Source organism: Paramisgurnus dabryanus, chromosome 11, assembly GCF_030506205.2.
Source record: "Paramisgurnus dabryanus chromosome 11, PD_genome_1.1, whole genome shotgun sequence".
Classification (NCBI taxonomy): domain Eukaryota; kingdom Metazoa; phylum Chordata; class Actinopteri; order Cypriniformes; family Cobitidae; genus Paramisgurnus; species Paramisgurnus dabryanus.
Window position 1 is genome coordinate 21,467,759 of NC_133347.1, and position 22,096 is coordinate 21,489,854.

The 22,096-nt window shown below is 37.5% G+C and overlaps 1 protein-coding gene across 1 annotated transcript in view; it reads left to right on the top strand.

The window, feature by feature from the left end:
• Positions 1 to 8,634, top strand: part of gfra2a (GDNF family receptor alpha 2a) — an 89,887-nt gene extending 81,253 nt beyond the window's left edge. Inside the window, exons 8-9 of the mRNA XM_065247393.1 lie at positions 4,746 to 4,796; positions 5,975 to 8,634. Coding sequence (XP_065103465.1) covers positions 4,746 to 4,796; positions 5,975 to 6,100 — 177 coding nt within the window. The 3' untranslated portion in view covers positions 6,101 to 8,634. The remainder of the gene's footprint in view (positions 1 to 4,745; positions 4,797 to 5,974) is intronic.
• Positions 8,635 to 22,096: the final 13,462 nt, after the last annotated feature.

Consider the following 22,096-nt stretch of genomic DNA (forward strand, 5'->3'; position numbering starts at 1 on the left):
TGAAACAGAAGATATAAGGTAAATGTGAATAACTTACAATTTGCACACTCACAGTGTTGTTTATTTGCGAGTGCTGTGCAAATCAGTTAATGGCTTGAACACATCCGAAAACCGGTGCTTATTCGCACAAAGCAATTCCAATTTCCTATGTGCGATTACAAACTATGTGCTAAATTGCTGCAGATGTGGACAACATTCACTACTTACATGTCAAAGGATTTTCCTAGATTTTAAAGATCCAATAGACCGGGACACTTTAGCAGCTCATATAAGGCACTTACTTTCGAAATATCTTGGAATTACTCATTCTAATAGCCTTTCATTCCCTACCTTTTAATCAGAAGAGGAGAGATTAAGATCGATTGAGTCTGGAGTAAATAGCATTGTGTGGAAAGAGGGCTGACCAGCACACAGCGAGCACAAAAGAAATCTGCACCAAATCTCTGCGGGATGCCAGCTCTACCTCCTGGCCAATGTGTGTTTAATGTGGCCTTTCGGTTTTCAGGAACACAGCACTTGATTAATGACCCCATGAAATCAGAATCAAAGTATTGTGGTTTTCACGTTAGTTGGCTTTGAAACCATCTACTGTACGGTATTTACTAGTGTACTCCTATAAAAAGACTGCATTACAGTCTCAGTGACAACTTTTGTACCATCTTGTACTAAATGTATTCTTTAGTAGGCAGACATCTTATAACATGTACTTTTTTGGGGTAACAGATAAAACTTTTTGAGGAGAGCGAGCGCGGCACTCACGACGATCAGGAGAGTGGGACTGGATGATGACTTAAAGGGATAGTTCGGCCAAAAATGATATTAAACCCATGATTACCTCACCCCCAAGCTGTCCGAGTTGCATATGTCCATCATTTTCAGACAAACACATTTTCGGATATTTTAGAAAATGTTTTAGATCTTTCAGTTGATTAAATGTAATGTTAGGTGGTCCACCCATAGTTCACGACCTTCAAGTCCAAAAAAAGTGCGTCCATCCTTCACAAATTAAATCCAAACGGCTCCAGGATGATAATCAAAGGTCTTCTGAAGGTAATCCGCGTGGTGTTGTTGTAGAAATATCCATATTTAAAACTTTATTAACGAAAAAATACCTTCCGGTAGCGCCGCCATCTTAGACTCATCTGTATTCAGGAGAGAGTATTAGCGTAGTGTACGCACTTTTCTTTGTGACGAATGACAAATTCGGAGGGCGGGGGCACAGAGCAGCAGCAGAGAAACCTCCGTAGGCTGCGTAAGCTCTCATCCTGTGGACTGAAAGAACTAAAACATTTTCTAAAATATCCGAAAATGTGTTTGTGTGAAAAACGATGGACATATGCAACTCGGACAGCTTGGGGGTGAGTAAATCATCGGTTTAATATCATTTTTGGCCGAACTATCCTTTTAATTTATCCTCAGCAACAATGTCAACTTTGAAATTAGAGCCATTCAATTTGGAGGATATCATTTCAAAAATTTATAAGAGGTAATTTACATAGATTGGGAGAAACGATCCGAAACAAAGGATCATCCGGTCCCATCCAAAAGCATGTATTCAGCATTGCTTCGCTCCAGCAAAGACTGCATACACGCTCAGATAAAAGGTACAAAAGTTGTCACTGGGGCGGTACTAATATGTACCATTTTGGGTACCAGTATCCGAGGTACAAATGTGTTTTTTAAGGTACCAATTTGCACCTTTTAGGTACCGCCCTAGTAACAATTTTTGTACCATCTTGTTCCTTTTTTCTGAGAGTGAATTCTTTAGCAGGCAGACACATTTAACATGTACTTTCTTTCGGGAAAACAGACTAAACATTTCTAGGAGAGCAAGCGTGTCACTCGCGCCGATCAGGAGAGCGTGCGTGGCACTCGCGGCACTCGTGACGATCAGACTTGGGGATGATGACTTAATTTATCCTCGGCAACAATATCTACCTCCAAATTAGAGCCATTCAATTTGGAGGATATCATTTAAAAAATCTATAAGAGGTCATTTACATAGATCGGGAGAAACTATCAGAAACAAAGGATCATCCAAGTCCGACCGAAAGCATGCATTCAGCATTGCATCGCCCCCAGCTCACCAGATGGACAAGGTCCATGAACTTCTCAATATAGTCCTCCAGAGGCCGCCCATTCTGCTGAAGATGAAATAGGAGGTTATCCTCTGGAGTTCCTATTATTAGGTCCGTTCTTCTGTCACTGTGCGTGTCGGAAAGAAACAAGGAATTTCAAAAATAATACACTTTAACTATAAAACAGGTAGACATGTAAAACACGCACGCACAATACTAAAATGGACAATCAAGGGGAACACAAGCAGAGTATTTATGGAGGAGGAGATGAGGATGATGGCTGGCAGGTAAGAAGGATTAAAAATGAGACACAGGTGATGGAGCGTGAAGGATCATGGGAAATGGAGTCCAGAGAGAGAGAAATGTGAAAACAGGAAAACAAGCAGACAGACTGACTGGGGCTGTGACACATCTTGCACTGCACACATTTTTGTCCAATCAAAGGCTGTACAATAATAATGCCCCCCCCCCCACTTAATACCACCTGCAACTGACTAGCAAGATTCAAAGTTTGGTTTATGGCTGTGACAAAGTTCGGCATTAAAAACAGAAGTGTGACTCTGTCTGAAAACGCAACTAAAGTCCATTTTTGTAATTTATTGTTGTATACATAAAATCATCCTACATAATGTAAAGAAAGTCTTGTTTAAATACAACCTTGATATTTTTTATAGTGACTGATTGTAAAATCAGTGATTGAAATCAAACTTTGATGCTTATAATCGCATCATTAGATTATAAGACTTTACCTTAGGTTCATAGACAGGGGCACAAATAAAGATCGAAAAATAGTAAGAGGAAAAAATAAACTCGACAAGCCATCTCTGTGTCTGGAAATGCCAAAAGGTATTCCCGATCTCTTTAGAAACAATTCAACAATGCAATACAGAGCGAGATCAGACATCAGCATTGTCCACACACCTCACTTCTCTCCTATGTGGGGTGTCGGGAGAAGATTACATCTCCTCTAAGCCTCAGTGGTCTTACTGCAAATGCCAACCTGGTCGTGCGGATGCGCCCGAGCCCAAGCTGAAAGGTCTCAGTCTTTATTCTAACTTAATTGAAAACAGATTTATTGGATTAGGTCGAGTCTGCATCTGTGCAAGTGCACTAGTTCAATCCCACCCTTCTTTGTCATAAACAATGCCGAACGTGATGAAGTGACGTCTTGACAAACAAGCCTTGATGACCTTGTTTGGGGGAACAGAATTCCACACGTCGAGGCTCGGTAATAAACATACGGGTGGATGTGTGAATGGAATGGTAAGGATTTGCACCTCCTTGTAAAGACCTTCAGAAGTATTAGGTCTTATGAGAAATCAGCCAATTCAGAGTCCAAAAGCAACAGATTTAATATATAACAAGATGGGTAGAATGGGACAGTGCCAATACAGACTGCACAGCATATGGAATAATAAACTTCTGCCTTTATTATGCTGTTGGCAGTTTATTGAAAAGACCTCTTGCCAGGCTTGCAGTGACACATTTTTGGATTTCACTGACACTCAAATGGCAGATTTTAGAAAATGGGTGGGCTATTGCATGTGTGCATGTGTGTGAATTATTGTATAACACTTAAAGGCGGGGTGCATGATCTTTGAAAGCCAATGTTGATATTTGAAATCACCTAAACAAACACGCCCCCACCCCAATAGAATCTGGACCTTCTTTTGATAGACCTGCCCCACACATACGCAACCCAGGCAATGATGTTGGTTAGTAGACACGCCCCTTACTGCTGATTGGCTACAAGTGTGTTTTGGTACTGGGCCCAACTCCCTTTTCCAGTGTTTTTCAAAAATCACGCACCCCGCCTTTAACTAAGTACAACTATATCAGAAGTCTTCCTGTAGTTTGATTGAGCATTGCTTTGCAGCTAAAAAGTTGTGAGTTCGATTCCCATGTGACAAAAATGTGTAGCTTGAATACACTGGCACTTTGTATAAAGCTTCTGCAAAATGCATAAATTTAAATCCCATTATAACTATCCATTCTTTGCCTCATGGCCACCGGTGGAATATTCACTATAATACAATACAATCTCTGTTACTTAAATGGTTATTTCATTTTATCAGCGAAAGATAATTGTTGTCTTGATGATACAGTTAAAGCATTTAGCAGAAAGGCTAACAGCTGCAAAAATCACAATTGTGAGAAAAGTATTCATTAACTTCAAGCACTGATGCTTTTTAAGAAAACAAAATGCAAACTGATTGACTTGATTATCTTGACACTTTCTAAACAGCAGTTTATTTAAAGATAATGTAATCATAAAATATTTTAGTATAGTGTTCTGCACAAATATGATATTGTGACTTTAAAAGACTAGTTTGACTGTTTTAGTTTATGAGTCCTTAATTTTACAAGGTACTGTGGATGCCAACTATGTATAATGAGTCTTAAGAGTGCTGCAGGCCTTGTCTTTCATCTCAGCGCTCCTGAAAATCTGTGATTAGCTGTAAGCACTCAAATCCATCCACAATCGTGCACACCGCAGCCTGCTGTCTGTTCCAGTGAAATCACAAAATATAATGCAAGCAAATGCATTTTGGTTTTGACCCTTTATAGATGACAGAGCCCCCCCCCCCTTATTTTTTCTAAAACTGCATTAAAAAAGGAAAATATTTGAAGTAAACTATCTAAAGTGTACTCTTTTTTTATTTGCAGGAACTTGGAGAGGATTGCTATCCTTCAAAAGACTACAACTGCGAAAATGAGGTGAGAACTGTAAAGATGAAACTTTCCAAGCCAATGATTCAAGTAATTTAAGTTATGCTTGTGCATGCGAAGGAAGACGGCAATTGTGTGTCTATAGTGTGACGCTAGTATAAATGCTAACTGGAGTTTGATTTGTGTGTTGTTACTGCCGCTTTTCTATTCATTCTCTTTCAATAATTGGTGCTAAATAGCACTAAACGTTCATAGGGGAACCATTTCTAGTGCTATATAGCACCTTAGTATAACTATAAAGGGCTCATTGTAGATGTGCGTAGGTCCTTAGGTCAGTGTTGGGGAAAGTTACTTTTAAAAGTAACGCATTACAATATTAAGTTGCTCACAAAAAAGTAACTAATTGTGTTATTTAGTTACTTTTCATGGAAAGTAATGCTTATGTTACTTTTTAGTTACTTTTGCATTACTTGTTCACTGAAAAAAATGATTCACTGAATTTAATAATTTTTTTAAGGTAAGTGGTTGCAATCAATTTATTAAAGCTACATTTAAACAAAAATTCTATATTTTAAAAAATTGATTTTAAAAAAAATTGATTAAATTCAATGAATCATTTTTTTTCAGTGTTCTTGGCTAAGGCTTGATCTCTTTCAGGCCTTGCAGGTGTTTTTTGACTGAAAAGTTCTGCATTCAGAAATTGTATACATTATCACAAAAATTTCGAGCTCTGGCAAGTGGTTCCCCTATGATTACGAGCCAGTGAACCACTTTTAGTTATTTAGTTTTTTTTAAGTGTACAGCCGATTTCTCCCAAAGCAAGTTCTGCAGAAGCTTCCTGAACCTGTCCAGTTTGGTTTCAGGACCATTGTATATATATTTTTTCCATTGTATGTCAATTATAAACATTTCCGCACATAATTCTCATTAGAGAAGTGTTTATGTTTTAAGTGCTAGTGTTTGTTGTGTTGTAAATGTAAATAATTGCAATTCTGTACTTTTAACTGTAACAATCAGAGCAAAATAATATAGAGTAGTATTGGCACAAAAGCCATTGAGTGCCTATCCGAATAGAGATGACTCGGAAGTAAAACAACCATTGACAAGAACAGTAACGCTGTAGGCTATATATTTGATGGCCATGTCTCAATACAACAAATGAAGAGTCATTTATAATATTTGGTGCTAAGTCTGATACAATATTTTGTTGTGCTGCTTGTTTACAGGTTCCTGGCAGTCCACCTAACACAAGGGTAGAAGATCCCAGGAATTCAAGTCCAGGCACAAAAAAAGCCCTGACTGACGTCTTTATGCTCTGTCTGCTTTTTGCTCTCGGAAAGCTCATTATATAAAACTACCCGAGCTTCATACGCCTGCAGAGCGAGTACAAGGCCGATGGAAACTCTTCATGATCATCTTCGAAAACAAACTCACAACTCTCTCCTCTTTACTGCAGCTTTTTCCCTAAATCAAACAATCGAATCAAACCGAGAGACGACACAGAGACACATATCGGAAAGACTGCTGCTTTCTTGCAAAGGCAGAATGAGAGAGATGCTGACTTAATAATCAAATAACAAACAAATGGATGTTGCTTAATGGACCCGTCGGGTGTGAAGCTAGGTCTTTCTCTTATTGCTTATCGGTGGACCTGCAACTAACAACCCAGGCACAGAGCTTTCCAATCTACCGTACAATCTCCTACCACCCACACAGCCTATAAAATGGCCTGAATTACCCAATGGATTACACCGTCTTTGAGAAACACTCTCCATCTTGGTCCCACTGCCCATTTATCGGGTTTTTCAAGCTCCTCTTGGACAGGTGCTTCAGCTTTCTCATCGTGATTATTCTTTCTGGATCCGTCTTTTTCGTTCCTTTGTCCACCCGTCGAACAGGAGTAATTACTTTCCCGTGGTCCTTTTAAAATGCTGAAGCGTTTGAAGTTTAAATCCGCACGCACGTCGAGACGGCACGCGGTGGATGTCTCTATCCGTGACGTTCCTTACTTAACTTTGACAGATTCAGAGAAAAAAGAACGTTGAGATGAAAGTTGATGAAACGTAACAGTGGATCAACAAGAGCAGCAGATCGTTACGGGAGGATTACCCATTGTCCCTGTGGGTTTGAGGTGTCGATGGGCTACCCACGTGTATAATTTTGTCTGTGAATATGAATGTTTTTCTTTTTCCAAAAATACAGCTGTTAATTATTATGTAATGTCTTTAAGTGACAGATGTTGATAAGACTGAAATAAGACGACCACTAAACGTTAATAGTTAATGCCGCTTCAAAAAGGAAAATCTTGACAAAGGTGGCGAGCGTTCAGACACATTCATTGTTATGTGATGATTCGTGTGCAATTTATGATGTGGCCTTACTCTTTGTTTTTCCTCCTCATTACTTTTTGGTCGCTATGGCAGCATCCTGTATGGTAAAAGATGATGCAAAGTTTCGATATGGAAAAAGTGTATTCAACCCAGTTCACAATGCACTGATTCTTTTATCAACATTCCAAATAATGAACAAACAGACATCTATATAAATATATAAATATAAATGTAAAGTACAAAACTAAAAAAGATTTATATATTGTGTTTAAGGCTTGTTACATACGTACCATTGCAGTGAAACAAATATGATCATACTTTACGTGTAAATATGACACTGAATGGGATGAATTTGTGAGGGTCCATCTGTGTAAACAGATTAATACTAAAAATCAAACAATATCTTGTTTTTCATTAAAATGGAAATGATTCAATCCTTTACAGAACTTAAGGCTTTATGAGATCAATGCTGTGCGGCTGTAATATAATATTGTTTCTAAATGGATACGATGGTTTAAAATCAGCTTTTTATTTAAGCAGATGGCGAACAGAATGTTTCTGTCCTTGTTTCTTTAGTTCGACAGAAGCGTTTAAGCGAATCCCTGATGTGTGACTGCCCTGATTAAACTCTGCTTTTCTTTATCTGTGCCGTGTTGAGACATCTGGAGTATATAGACATGTATACAGTATATTTTTGACAAACAATATATATTTTAAGGGAGTTGTTAAGGCACGTTTGTCATTGTTCTATGAGAACAAAAACAAATTTAAATGGGGAACAAAATGATCCTGTCGCTAGACTGACTGCGATCACTGTTGCGATCATTGCTTTAAAATGATTTTTGGAAATGTGCCATTATATTCGGAGGGCACAAATCTACTGGTGGATGAAATTCAAAAGAAAAATCATTTGTGTCAATTCTTGGCGAGATGTCAATTCATATTCAGTCCTACAGCCTCTTAGCAAAAAGACAAAGAAAATTTGAATCTTAATGTACCGAGGTACAATGTGCCTCACAAATACACAGTGCTAAATTATCAAAAAACTGCTGTGGGATTGTTGATTGTTGAGTGTGTGTGTGTGTGTGTGTGTGTGTGTGTGTGTGTGTGTGTGTGTGTGTGTGTGTGTGTGTGTGTGTGTGTGTGTGTGTGTGTGTGTGTGTGTGTGTGTGTGTGTGTGTGTGTGTGTGTGTAGCCTACATGTACAGTAAGTTTGACATTTTTGGCTATACGGTAACACAAAGAAAGTAAGGGGAGGGTGTGGGGTATGAAATAAAGAGCGTTTGAATGACAAACAAGCTTCATATGCACTTACTGTAAGTGCACATCTAAAACAAATATATTATAAAAAGAGTAGCACTTGACTGACAGCGTATGCTGTTTCACCTGACTTTGATAAAACATTGTGATTTGATCACCTCTGGAATAAGCAGAGATCTGCTTCATCTCATTGTTGCTTTGATGTAAGGCTCACCTCCCTTTTGTAGACTGCTGTAAGGTCCAGATATGCTAATGCTGTGCTTGTTTCCTGATCAATAAAACCACTTCAATTTTTACCGTTTTTCACATTTGTTATGTCAGTGTGTATTTAAGGACATCCATTACAGTTATATACGTGTTGCAGTTTGTAACTGTCTTAGTTATTTCGTTTTGTCTGAAGAAAACATTATTATGGTCATGTAATATAAGTCTCAGGTGTGCCTAGAATTTGTCTGTGACGTTTCAGCTCAAAAGATCATTTGTTGTAGCTTGTTAAAAATGTCCCTATTTGGGTGGTAGCAAAAGTGCTGTGTAACTTTAAATGCAAATACGCTACAGCTCCTCACTCCCTTACCAACAGACAGTGAGCTCTTTTGGTTAAAAATAATATCTTAGACAATACTATATTTAGCCGCATAAGCGGTACAATGTGTTATCAGACACATTTGAAAAAGCTTTTGGGTAAAATTAACCAGTCAGTCAGTGACCATGGGCGGGACTTTATCAGTGTGACATCACATTAACAAAAGAATCAAAACAGCATGTCTAATGAGATTGTGGATTTTTTTCATTGTAGGGTGGTTTTGTTCACAAACTGCCACATTTGTGTCCAAACACCTTGTAAAAGTGGATTTTGCATAATAGGTGTCCATTAATGAGGAATGGTATATGCCTATAAGACAATTCCAGCAAGTTAAACTGAACTGAAGGTACAGTAGCTCATTAAGACTCACTTTCCTTTAAGTCCAGTAAACATTTTAGCACACAGTGTTAAGATGCTATTGGGCATTTTGTTCAAAGTGGATCTAAAGAGCAGAGCAAAAATTGTAAATTGTTAATACTTAAACATACACTTTTAGAATAAAATTGTACTCCAGCTGTCACAGGAGCAGTACCCTGGCACAAATCCCTTTTGAGTGGTGAAACTGTGATGTACACCTTTAAATGTATATAACACTTTGGCATTTTTTGGGGTCTAGAAGCCTAATCTTTGTCTTGTTTTTAAGAGACTTGGAGGTTTTAGATGTGAAAAAATTAAATTAAATTTGTTTATAGCAGTTTAAATTTATTTTAATAAATAAAATAATCCAATAACATAATAATTTTATAAATACAATTATAAAAATGTAAATGTTTCACAAAAGTAATAATGTAAACATAGAACCATAAGTCTCAAGTTGTGCTCCAAATTTCAAGTTAAAATCACAAAAAATGAGGTTTGTCACACTTTTAGTGTTTTTACCAACAACGGCCACTAGGTGTCGACGGTTTGCTGCATACTCTTGTCACAAATTAATAAATTACTGTTACTGCATTATTATTAATGCAAAAAGGTTTTGAAATATGAAAGCTACAGTCTTAGAGCTTTCTAATGATACAGAGTTTGTTAACATTTTTGAAAATTTATAATAGGATATAGTTTTATGAATAAATAATAATAAATATGCATTCCTATGATAGGTCATGTAACAAAAAACTTATTTTTTTATCATCTGCATCTGCATTATTTCTGTCATCAAATGACCTTGAAATATGAAAACTATGTTTTTCAAGCTTTCCGGTGATGTATAGTTAATCATGATTTTTTTTAGGTTTAGAGTACGGTTTTAATGTTATAAATATGTAAAAAAAATTGGCCTACCTGTGGGCCCGTGACCTTTTAGAAACTGACTCTCACTACGTCATAATTCTCCCAAAATGGTAATGAAATATGAAAACTAAATGAAGAAATTACTCCCCCTACATCATTTACTTTATAAAACACTGTTGAAATATATATTCTAGAGGATTAGACCTATCCAATGATACATAGTTTGTCGTGATAGATAAAAATGACATGCAAAATATTGATGTGTCCCGCTCAAGGGACGGTGCCAGTTAATAAGGTCCAAAAATGTTGGGTACAGATATCGTATAAATTTTGTTCCAATATGTACCTTTGAGATAAACTGTTTAGGTGCAAAGATTTTGTTGATCCATTTGGACTCCATCATTATAGATCTGGTCTAAGTAGGTACTTATTGAAGCCAGATTTCAATAAGAAACTGAAACTGAGCATAACTTTATGTATCTTCCGTCATTTAATTTCACAGTTTAATCTAAAAATTAAATACATTAGCAAGCATTTTTCTAGAAAAAAAAACACTAAGAGAGACTGACTTACTGAATTAATTACAACAGTTGCCTGTTTTATTTTCCATAGAATTCAAGGCCTTTTCATAAATGAGAGGCTAATTGGTTTCTGACGCATGCAAAGTGTATTTACACATTCTGTTTAGCTACTGTACGTGATGATAATACAAAACAATCCTTCACTCCAGACAAATATTGCCTAATTTGCTGTTAGAGATATGGCTAATTTATCTAGAATGTTATTAATTTGATCAATCTCGTCCTAAAATGTCTCTGAGAGAGAAACCTGATGAACAGCTTTCGACCAATCAAAATACGAATTGTGATTGAGTTTAATGATGATGACCAAACTGAAAAAACTAAACAAAATGCAGGCCCACCCATTACCACGGATGTTCAGACTACGGTAGGTTCTGCATTTTCAATTGGGTTTTGATAGTTTTCCAATTTGTCGCTAATAAATCACAAAAAAAATTCATCTGGACACCTTTAATGTTTAAAATCTCTTTGAAAATGATCATCCGGAAAAGAATTTGAACAGTGCAAGTGAGTAATTCTTCTGCAGAGGGGTGTGGGGTAACTGTTATGCGCTGTCTACCTCTGATTTAGACAAACAGTGGGCGACAGGCTTTAGAAATTTGACTTACCATCTAAGCCAAGCTTTGCATGTCTTTGCTTCTGCTGTGTGCCAATTTGTACTTCCACTGTTTCAGCTTACAGATGTTCTCATCTTCCACCACACCGGAACCAAACAGTGGAGAAAGAGATTTACATTATATTTATGCTTTTGGAAGATGTTTTAATTCAGAATGACTTACAGTGCAAATAGGAAGAATCAAACCTGTGACCTTTGTGTAACTCAATGTTTTTGACCTAAAAGTCCATTTATACACTCTAAAAAAACAAACGGTGCTATATAGCACCAAAACAATTGCTTTGGATCGTAACGATAGAAGAACCATTTTAGTGCCATATAGCACCGGTGAAGAACCAGTGAAGCACCAGTGAAGCACCAGTGAAGCACCAGTGAAGCACCAGTGTAGAACCATATAGGGGCCATATAGCACCACATATGGTTCTACATAGCACTATATGGTTCTACACAGGTGCTTCACTGGTGCTTCACTGGTGCTTCACTGGTTCTTCACCGGTGCTATATGGCACTAAAAATGGTTCTTCTATCGTTACGATCCAAAGCAACTGTTTTGGTGCTATATAGCACCGTTTGTTTTTTAGAGTGTATGTGTGTTAACTAATATGATTTTTTAAATACTTTTGTCTTAGAGGATTACTCCACTTTCTTAAAAGAATCCTGATAATTTACTCACCCCCATAATATCCAAAATGTTTATCCTTTGTCTTCCTTTGTTCAGTCGAGAAGAAAGTAGTTTTTTTTTAAACATTCCAGGATTTTTCTTTATTTAATATACTGTACTTAATTGGACTCAACAGTTTACAGTTTAAATGCAGTTTAAAATTGCAGTTTTAAAGGGCTCCAAGTGATCCCTTTGAAGCTGTGTTGATACTGCATTTTTTTACTGTTTTTAAACTGTAAAATGTTGGGGTCCAATAAGTCTCATAAATTGAGAAAATCCTGGAATGTTTTTCTAAAAAAAAAAAAAAAAAAAAAAATTCTATTCTTGACTGAACAAATGAAGTTCAGTGAGTAAATTATTATTATTATAATTTTTTTTAAGAAAGTGGAGTTATCATTTAAATGCAGAAGATATGCATCACAAAGTTAACTGATTTGGGATTTTGAACTGTTTATCTGTTGAAATATATTTTGGGAGCTCAGATGCAAAAGCCACTAAAACGCAGTTTCTGTCAAACACGAGATTACAAACAAGCGCGTATTATAGACAGTTTCAACAGTAACAACCTAAAGAAATGGCTTTCATGGAACAAACGTAACTTTCGGTAAACTCCACAAAGAATCAGAGTCCTTTTAGAGTAGTTTATTGATATGAAATAAAATAAATAAATAAAACTATTATTGGGTGATCCGCAAACCAACAACCCCCCGTCCCGAATTTCACTCAATCTCATCTGGTCACCCTATCCCCTTGTCTTTAGGAAACCAAAACATTTGTTAATTTTGACAAGGTATTTGTTCCAGAGTTTAGCCACTAGTCAGACCATTAAACAAACTGATACCTGAAGTTAAGTTCCGCCCAGACGTGTAACCGTGACAACGCATATGTGTCTGATGAAACCGTTTATACATTCTTCAAATACTTGAAATTGTTGGGTGAACTGGCTTGGATTCCAGAATTGTTTGTGTTTGTTGGGGCATCTTCACAAATGTTAACATTGTTGATGCTGTGTGAGCCTGCTGCATTTTCTCATCAGAAACCTACTTCACTAGTGACAGCCGATAGTGTTGTGTGAAGAAGTGCAATGTTGTCGCTTTAATAAGTGTTTATGAATATATGCTGACGCACGTGATTAATGCGGGGGTATTCTGGGTAGTGAATGGTGCGGACTAGGCATGTTTTATCTAGTGCATATCTGAACTAATAAGCACTTCATCTGCCCTATGAAACCATTGAGCTGAATCAGACAGATACACACATCTACTGTCAAGATATAACTTGGTAATACACACAGACAATTTTAATTACATTATATTCAGTATAATCTACATAAAATAGTGCAGTATTCAACATACTGTGTGTCCCATATTTATAAACTATGTAATTATACAACATCACTAAATATATGTTTAATGGGTAGTCTTATCTATTATACCTACAGTATATGTATCCAATATACCTGAATTAAAAATACACTATTACCATCATAATAATAACACAGGTGGTAGGCCTACAACAGAAACAGCTGCAAAAACAGCCACATGACCTCCTTACGTAAAACATACTACTTAAGCAATATAACTCAAGTAGGAGTGTGATGATATGGAGATGATATTGCTTTTATACAACAGTTCGACGGCACACAGTTGAAAAATGAAAACTAGAACACAACAACAGTGTTATTTTAAAAGCCTCTTTATTTGGGAACTACTTTCTTCTGCCACGGATTTGAAGCTCAGAATGCATGTAAACCTTTCGGCTCTTTTGAATGCCACAATTCATTTTAAAGTATACCACTGTATTTACTACAGTATATCAGTTCATTGTAGGTAATTCTACAGAATCGTATAATATACAAAAAATAATAAGGTGCGTTGGAGCCAGTGGTGTAGTGGACAGTGCTCCGGCACATGGTGCAGATGCACCTCCGGCAACCCGAGTTCGAATCCCGGCTCAAGGTCCGTTGTCGATCCCATACCACACTCTCCACCATGTAAGTTCCTGTCATCTCTTAATAACTGTCTATCAAATAAAGGCAACATGGCCAAAATAATAATAGTGCAATAACTAACACTCTACAGTTTACTATGGTAAATACTATTTTTGATGGGTCTGCAAGTTCTCAAAGAATCATTTTTATAAATAATGGCTTATAAACATATATAGTATCTAATATAATTTTTCATTGTGTATGAAATGGCAACTAACGGTTAACCACTTGAGAAGCAATTCACATTCTCAATGTGTTATAATAACATACATTTTTATTGTGCATTTTGTAACATTGAATATGAAAATCCTTACCTCTGCTATTGTTAATATATGTTTTATGAGCGGCCCAATGCATTTAAGACCTGAACAGCTTTATTCCCTTAAAACTCCCAGCTAGTAGACATCAACTGACAAGAGTCACGTGCGTCTCTATTTCAGCCATTTCTGTCCCTAACCCCCAGAGGAAGGAAGTGAAAGCTGTCCTTCTTGGATCTTTACCTGTAACATAAATGTCTGATGACATCTGCAGAACAACAGTCGTCTTACTGTGGACATTCCGGTCTGGGTTGTTAATAATTGATTTGCGTTTAACTCCCCGTGAGAGTATGTGTGTGTCATGAGTTCCTCTAGCAATGCCGACAGGCCTTCAGCTCTGCCAGTAAGAAGAACGCATGAAGCGTCAGTGTGTAACTGGAGTCTCCCAACTAGTGCAGGAACAAGAAGATAAGCCCTATCATGTCTCGCTTACTCAACACATTTCTTTTTATTTACTTTATCTCCTTCCCATTTGTACCCCTATAGCGCGGATCTGCAGCACACCACATCAGTGATGCACCCTTGCCTACGACAATGAGGTGTGACTGGGGGGTGGTGGATGTCGGCGCCTTGAATGAAATCTAATCCATTTCAAAAGGCAAGCTGAGGTTTATGCACATCAAACGCGTCCCTAAGTTGCGATAGTGCTATAAGGTCAGAAAAATCACACTGCAGCAACTGCTGCTGCTGGCTGGTTTGATGATAATGTTGCAAAGTCTTTTCTTAAAGAGACAGTTCTCTCAAAAACAGAAATTTGTTAGGCTTTTCACTTGGAATGCAAAAAGGAGATGCTAGGAAAAATGTTAAATACTTGAATATGTATGTGGGCGTAGATGACTTGCCTATAAAAGTTTTATTTTTTAATAAAAATATCTATTACTTAAGGGGCGTTCACATAGTGAAGTTCAAACCACAACTATAACAATAAAGACACAATAAATGATATCATTTGGGATCACTTGATGGGCAATTTGCCGAACAATAAATCAAAGTCACGAGCCAATCAAATCTACTTGAATGTAAAGGGAATGTGCATTTCAAAATGACTGCACTGTGGAGTGTGGAGAAGCTGAGGTCCATTACATAAAATTACCTCAGGTGTCCAGCGCTGTTGAAGTGAAAATGACTTCAAAATGATTCTACTACACTGACTATTACACTAAAAGATAAGATATTAGATTACACAAACTAGATTCACTGTTTAGAGCAGTGGCGAGGCTACGTAAGGGCCAGGGTCCGACTGGCCCACTCAGATTGACGGCTGGCCCACCCAGTTAGAAGAGACACAAATAAAAGCAGAAGATATCATGCATAAATAATAATAATTTAATATTAATCACTCAATCATTTGCATGTGTTTCTAAACCTTACAAATGCTAACATTCAAGCCATATTAAACAGTTAGGGGTTGTGCACACCAAAACTTTTAAACGCGGATGAAAACGCCTGGAGGACACCGGTTGCCAGCTGTTTTTTCAGCTGATCGTCAGCTTTCTTCAGGCGAGCGCTTTGGTAGCTGTGATACTTGTGCTTTTCACCCAAAGTTGAATCTCTTCGAGCGTCGAGCGTGGAAAAATGCAGAACACTGGTTTTCAGCGCGAAACCCCCCCCCACTAGCTGCTGGCTTATTTAAAAAACACAGAGATTCCATTAGAAACAATTGAAAACATGCGCTGACCGCGGGCGTGGAAGCTTTGGTGTGCATGCCCCCTTAGAGCGCAAGATGTTAAAGTGAGCTATTTTCTGTGCGCAAAGACGCACACACTCATACGCACACAGACGGAGACGCGCGTTTCAAAAATCATGCAAACAGAATCTCTGCGCTTGAAAGGACACATACACCCCAAATTATCTCGAATTGTCTTGGCAAGTTTTATCAAGAAAACAGTCAGTTATGTGTTAAAGGTGCATTGTGTAATTTTAGAAGGATCTCTTGACAGAAATGCAAAATAATATACAAAACTATATTATCAGGGGTGTATAAAGACCTTTCATAATAAACCGTTATGTGTTTATTACATTAGAATGAGACATTTTTATCTACATACACCGAGGGTCCCCTTAAACGGAAGTTGCCATTTTGTGCCACCATGTTTTTACAGAAGCTCTTAACGGACAAACTTTTTTACTAAGTTGTCTCTGGCGATGACATGTTTGTCCGTTGGTGGCTACCATACTGTAGCTTCCCTATGTGTTTCAAAAGCAAGAGGTGAGCAGTGAACTGAGCCATTGGTTGCAATTCGCAACCTCACCACTAGATGTCGCTAAAATTTACACACTGCACCTTTAAAGTGAACGCAAACAGTAGATGGATCCATGCTCATCTGGTCTTAAAGTGGCAGATTACCCTCAAGGTTATGCAGTCTGCTTATGTTTGTGTCATTATGTTAATTAAACAACAGAAGACAGAAGGAAAATTACTATTGCATTTTTTTAATATAAATTATATTTAATTTATAGAATGAAGAAGACAGTGTATTATATTATTTGATTATATTTTGTTTCCTAAATACTACTGTTCAACTTTTGTTCTTTTTTATTTCCATATGCTAATAATTTTTTGATTCATTCCATATATTCCATATATATTCCATTCTTATATCATTTTTTTTTTGCTTTCCAAAAATTTTCCGATCCATGATTTAAAAAAAAAAATGTAATCCATTTGATCACCATATTGTAAAATGATGTAAGTGAAGAGTAGGTCCACCCTATTTCAAGGTCCACTTAACAGTACAATTGCATTTATGCATTTTGCAGACTTTTATCAATCAAGATCAATCAAGTGATTTGTCATAGGGAGTCAATAATGCAATAGGTGCTTAGACAGAGTTACAAGTTTTTATAAATCCTGGACTATACATGTTGAGAGAGGGAAAAAGGTGTGTTTTAGAATCAGTATCAATTAGTCAAGTATATTTTACTTAGTTTAAAATATCTGGCCTCGCCCCTGGTTTAGAGAAACGTGAAATGCAGGTGTTAAGGATATCTGCTGGTTATAGACACTGTAAATGCAACAAGAGCCATATATTTATACATTTAATGACAATTACAAACATTTTTATTAACGGAAATATGCAATATTAGTCAATGGCACTGTGTGTCTGGTGGTGTGGATGCTAATATAGTTATCATTAAAGTTAACGTTATAATGTGAACAACCCATTACACTCTAAAAAGTAAACGTTGGATCTACTTAAACAAATGATTTCAATTGGTAGCACTTGGTAACGCTAAGGTTTTGTCACCTTTTTCACTTAAAGTGAGAAAATTTAAGTTAAAAAAATTTTAAATTCAAATATGGCAACATGTCAATAAATTCAAATCTCATTGGTTCTTGCATGCCTTGTGATGAAGTATGACAACCAGCAACTAGATGAGCTACACCAATGAGTTTGAAGTGAAATGAGTTTAAATTGAATTTAAATGTCACCTTTTCTTAAAGTTAGTGCCCAGATTGGATTGTTTTGATTTTAGTTTTGCTAAATAAACTAAAAAAGTAATAATTTCCTTACACAAACCCAATGGTTTGCTATACTGTAGAAGACAGAAATTCTAATAAATCTATGGAGTAATTTTATAATGTATGCGTTTTTGAAGCTAAAACATTTTGGGACCAATACATTATAAAAATAAAAGACATTTCTATTTAAAAAAAAATCATATACACCAGGGTTGGAAAATAATGAAAGAAATTCAACTTCAAGTTCAACTTACAAACAAGCTACTAACGGTCTACTTATAGTGCTTCCGAAAACACAGTCACTGTTGACTTTCCCCCTTAGTTTAGCTGTAACTCACTTATGAAGTCACGTCATGTCTACAGTTATCCATTATGTGAATTGGATACCGGCATTAATGGCATTTGGGTGGGGGCGTCATGCCAGAGTGCTTAGCCCTGACAACACAGGAAGCTGTGCTGGATGTATGTGTCAGCACACAGCTGAAAGCAGAAGACATGCAAATTATAGAGGCGAAGCACAAAAAGGCCTTCTGAAGTCTATTAGACTGCACAAAGCAGCGAAGGAAAAAGCTTGGCTTAGATGGTAAGACATTTCAGTGAAGTCAAATTCCTAAGTGGTGCCGCCCACTTCCTGTCAGTGTGGAACAGAGGTGACAGCACAGCATTGATCCATTCACCTCTGTTATATGAATTACGTGTCAGACCTTCAAAGACAAAGCTTCTAACATTTCATGTGACTAGCAAAGCTATTATAGTTGTGCATTTTGAAACTATTGGACATTTTTCTATATTAGATTTAATTGTAGTTTTAGCTACGGAATCACTTCAGAAAGTTTGCCAGAGGTTAGATATAAATATGCAATAATCAAGTACTTTGAGGACAAAAAACAATCGGTTTCATGATGTTTATGACATTAAAAGTGTTGAAATGTCGGTACACATTGTAATCAGAATGCATATTCATCGCCAAAAAAAGTAAAAATTATTTCACGGTAAACTAAGGGGCCGTGAACACAAAAAGGGGGGCCAACTAAAAATGCATGACAGCATAAACATACATAGCAACCAAAATTTTAAACTTTTGAATTTTACTTCAAAGTGCAAGTTTTTAATAATGTAACAATTATTGTCTCTTTGAAAACGATGTAAATTTGTCAAAACATTAAAGGAATAGTCTACCCTTTTGCCATATTAAACTATGTTATTACCTCAACTTAGACGAATTAATACATATCTATCTTTTTTCAATGCGTGCACTGTACAGCGCATTGTGAATGTGTTAGTATTTAGCCTAGCCCCATTCATTCCTATGGTACCAAACAGGGAAGCCACCAAACACTTCCGTGTTTTCCCTATTTAAAGACTGTAACATGAGGAGTTAAGTAAGTATACACTGTTAGACATTTTCAAGGATTTTTACAGTAACCTACTGGCAACACTGTTGCCAGTAGGCTACTGTAAATAAGATTTACAGTTCTAAACTGTATTTCCATTTTACAGTATTTAAATTCTACTGTAAATATGTGATACAGTGTGTTACCGTAAAAAACCCAGGTTTACAGTATACTACTGTATACTATACTACTATTCTTTTTATTTTTTTATACATTCATTTTTATTATATTTAAATTAGCTATAATTTTTAGATAAAATTAATTTTTACATTTTAACCTACAGATACTGCTAACATTTAATTCAAAGAGACAATTTCAAATATTGAAGCCTTTATTTAAAACAATACAAATACTTTAAAAAGTTGTGTGAAATTACATTTAAAAAATACACATTTCAAATCATTTGCAGTAATACATTTAAAATAACACAAATTATAAACATACATACGTATAACACTGATTACAGGTTTAGTTAATCCAAAAATTATAATTTTATAATTTAAACAATGATTTTCGTTGGTTTTCCAGTTACAATGGGAGTAGACTAAAATATAATCCATATAATCAATTTTGACCCGTCATTTCTCTAAATGAGTAATGCAAGTAAACAGCTATACCTGATGGATAGGATGCTCACAGTCAAGTTTACTGTCAGGTCTGCAACAACCAGGATATACCAACAAAATATACACATCAGGAAGAATGTGTAGATGCAGTATTTGGAGAGTCTTTGGCATAGGACTTCACACGCAATCATGTCTGCCTTTAGACGACTTTAAATTATGTCAAGTTACATGGAGTTATGCTATAATGATTTGGTGTTATACATTTTGAATCCTACTTTTGAAGCTGGAGAGGTGATCATGATCCACTACCACTGTAACCAGAAAACCCACAACACCACAAAATCAGCATCATAATAGCAAAATTAAAAATTTTTGTGACCCTTTTATTTAGTCTAGTTAAGTTCTCTTAAAATAGAACTGGTTTAAAATGAAACAATGACTGTCTGTCTTTACATTTATCTTCACATTTACAGAAAAAGGCAATTAACATACAGTGCAATGCAAAGTATACATTTTTTATCAGCAAGTGCATTACCTTGTTCGAACCCATGGCGTTTTATGATGCTAACACAATGCTCAACCACAGAGAAAGGTTCTAAGAACGTTCCTTGAAAGTTCCCAAAGTTCCCAATAACGTTATGAATGTTTTTGCTTCTAATGATAAAAAAACATTACATTCTATTATTTACAAACTGTTGTAAAACGTCTCGGTTACATATGTAACCCTCGTTCCCTGAAGGAAGGGAACGGAGACGTCACGTCGTGACAGACGAATTGGGAACCGCTTCGCGGGTGACCTATCTGCTTCGAGAAACCTTTAAAACGCCAATGAACTTGGCATGCATATAATTGCATCTGCCGGCGCCGCCCCGCCGCACAGGTATTTAATGAGCGGCAGGTGCAGTTATCAAATCAGCTATTTTTTGCTGAGAAAGCTGGCCAGAAGGAAAAATGTCCGGCCGATATCAGCAGTGGAACAGCAAACTGTGGCGACGGGACGTGACGTCTCCGTTCCCTTCCTTCAGGGAACGAGGGTTACATATGTAACCGAGACGTTCCCTTTCAGTCGGTCACTACGACGTCACGTCGTGACCGACAAATTGGGAATCCCTACCAAAGCGCCACTGAAGCTGACCCTTCCAGTGCCTGCGTAAACCCTCCGACTCTCCTCTTTAAGGGAACGGAAAAGGGGTTGAAGCAGAGGCCGGTCACTACTTGTTCCTTAACCCACGATAGTGACTAGGCGAACTGGGAAGCGAACTCGTCAGGCGGGACTAAGATCGCTGCGGAAAGAAAACCCTCTAGGGGTCTACCACTAAGGTGATGGACAAAAAGACACGAGGTCTATAAAAAATACACTCTCTTAGCAACACTAGAGAGGCGCGGGACGAACTCCGCTAAGGGAAACATGGTAAATCAGAAACTTTCCACGGAAATACTTCACAAAGAAACCACTAGGGGGCGCAATGTGGGCGCTAGCCTCACCCAGATAGTCAAGGATACATCTAGTGAGAGGCTGGCAGCCGATGCTCCGCAACATCGGCCACCAAGCGGTGGAGAAGACAAAAAACATTTTTTGTAACGTTTTTGCCTTGATGGCCTTCCATAATGGTGCGGTTTTTGCGCAGCACCAAAAAGAAAGGCACCAAGCCGACACAGGAGCCGTTCCTCGATGTTCTCACTGATCTGACGAGAGAACTCGAGAGGATACCGGCTCAACACGAACACTGTAAAATCTAGTGAACGTATTAGGTGTCGCCCAGCCAGCAGCTCTACAAATATCTGAAAGTGAGGAACCACGAGCCAAAGCCCAAGATGAAGCCACGCTTCTGGTTGAATGGGCTCTCAAACTAAAAGGGCAAGAAATGCCCTGTTTCTCATACGCCAGGGCGATTGTGTCTACAATCCAATGAGACATCCTCTGTTTAGTGACAGCTTCCCCTTTCTGCTGACCACCATAGCAGACAAAGAGCTGTTCTGAGGTCCGAAAGCTTTGAGTACGATCCACATACACACGTAGTGCACGAACAGGACATAACAAAGCCATGGCTGGGTCTGCCTGCGAAGGCAGCGCTTGTAAATTCACCACCTGATCTCTAAAGGGAGTGGTGGGAATTTTAGGCACGTAGCCCGGCCGGGGTCTCAGTGTAACGCTGGATTCAGCCGGCCCGAACTGAAGGCACGAATCGTTGACCGAAAATGCATGAAGATCCCCTACCCTTTTAATAGAAGCCAGTGCGAGGAGCGTCAAAGTTTTCATAGTGAGAAACTTGACGCTCACCGTCAGCAGAGGCTCGAAAGGGCAGTGCTGAAGGGCTTTCAGCACCATGGACAAGTCCCACGGAGGAATAGAGGGAGGG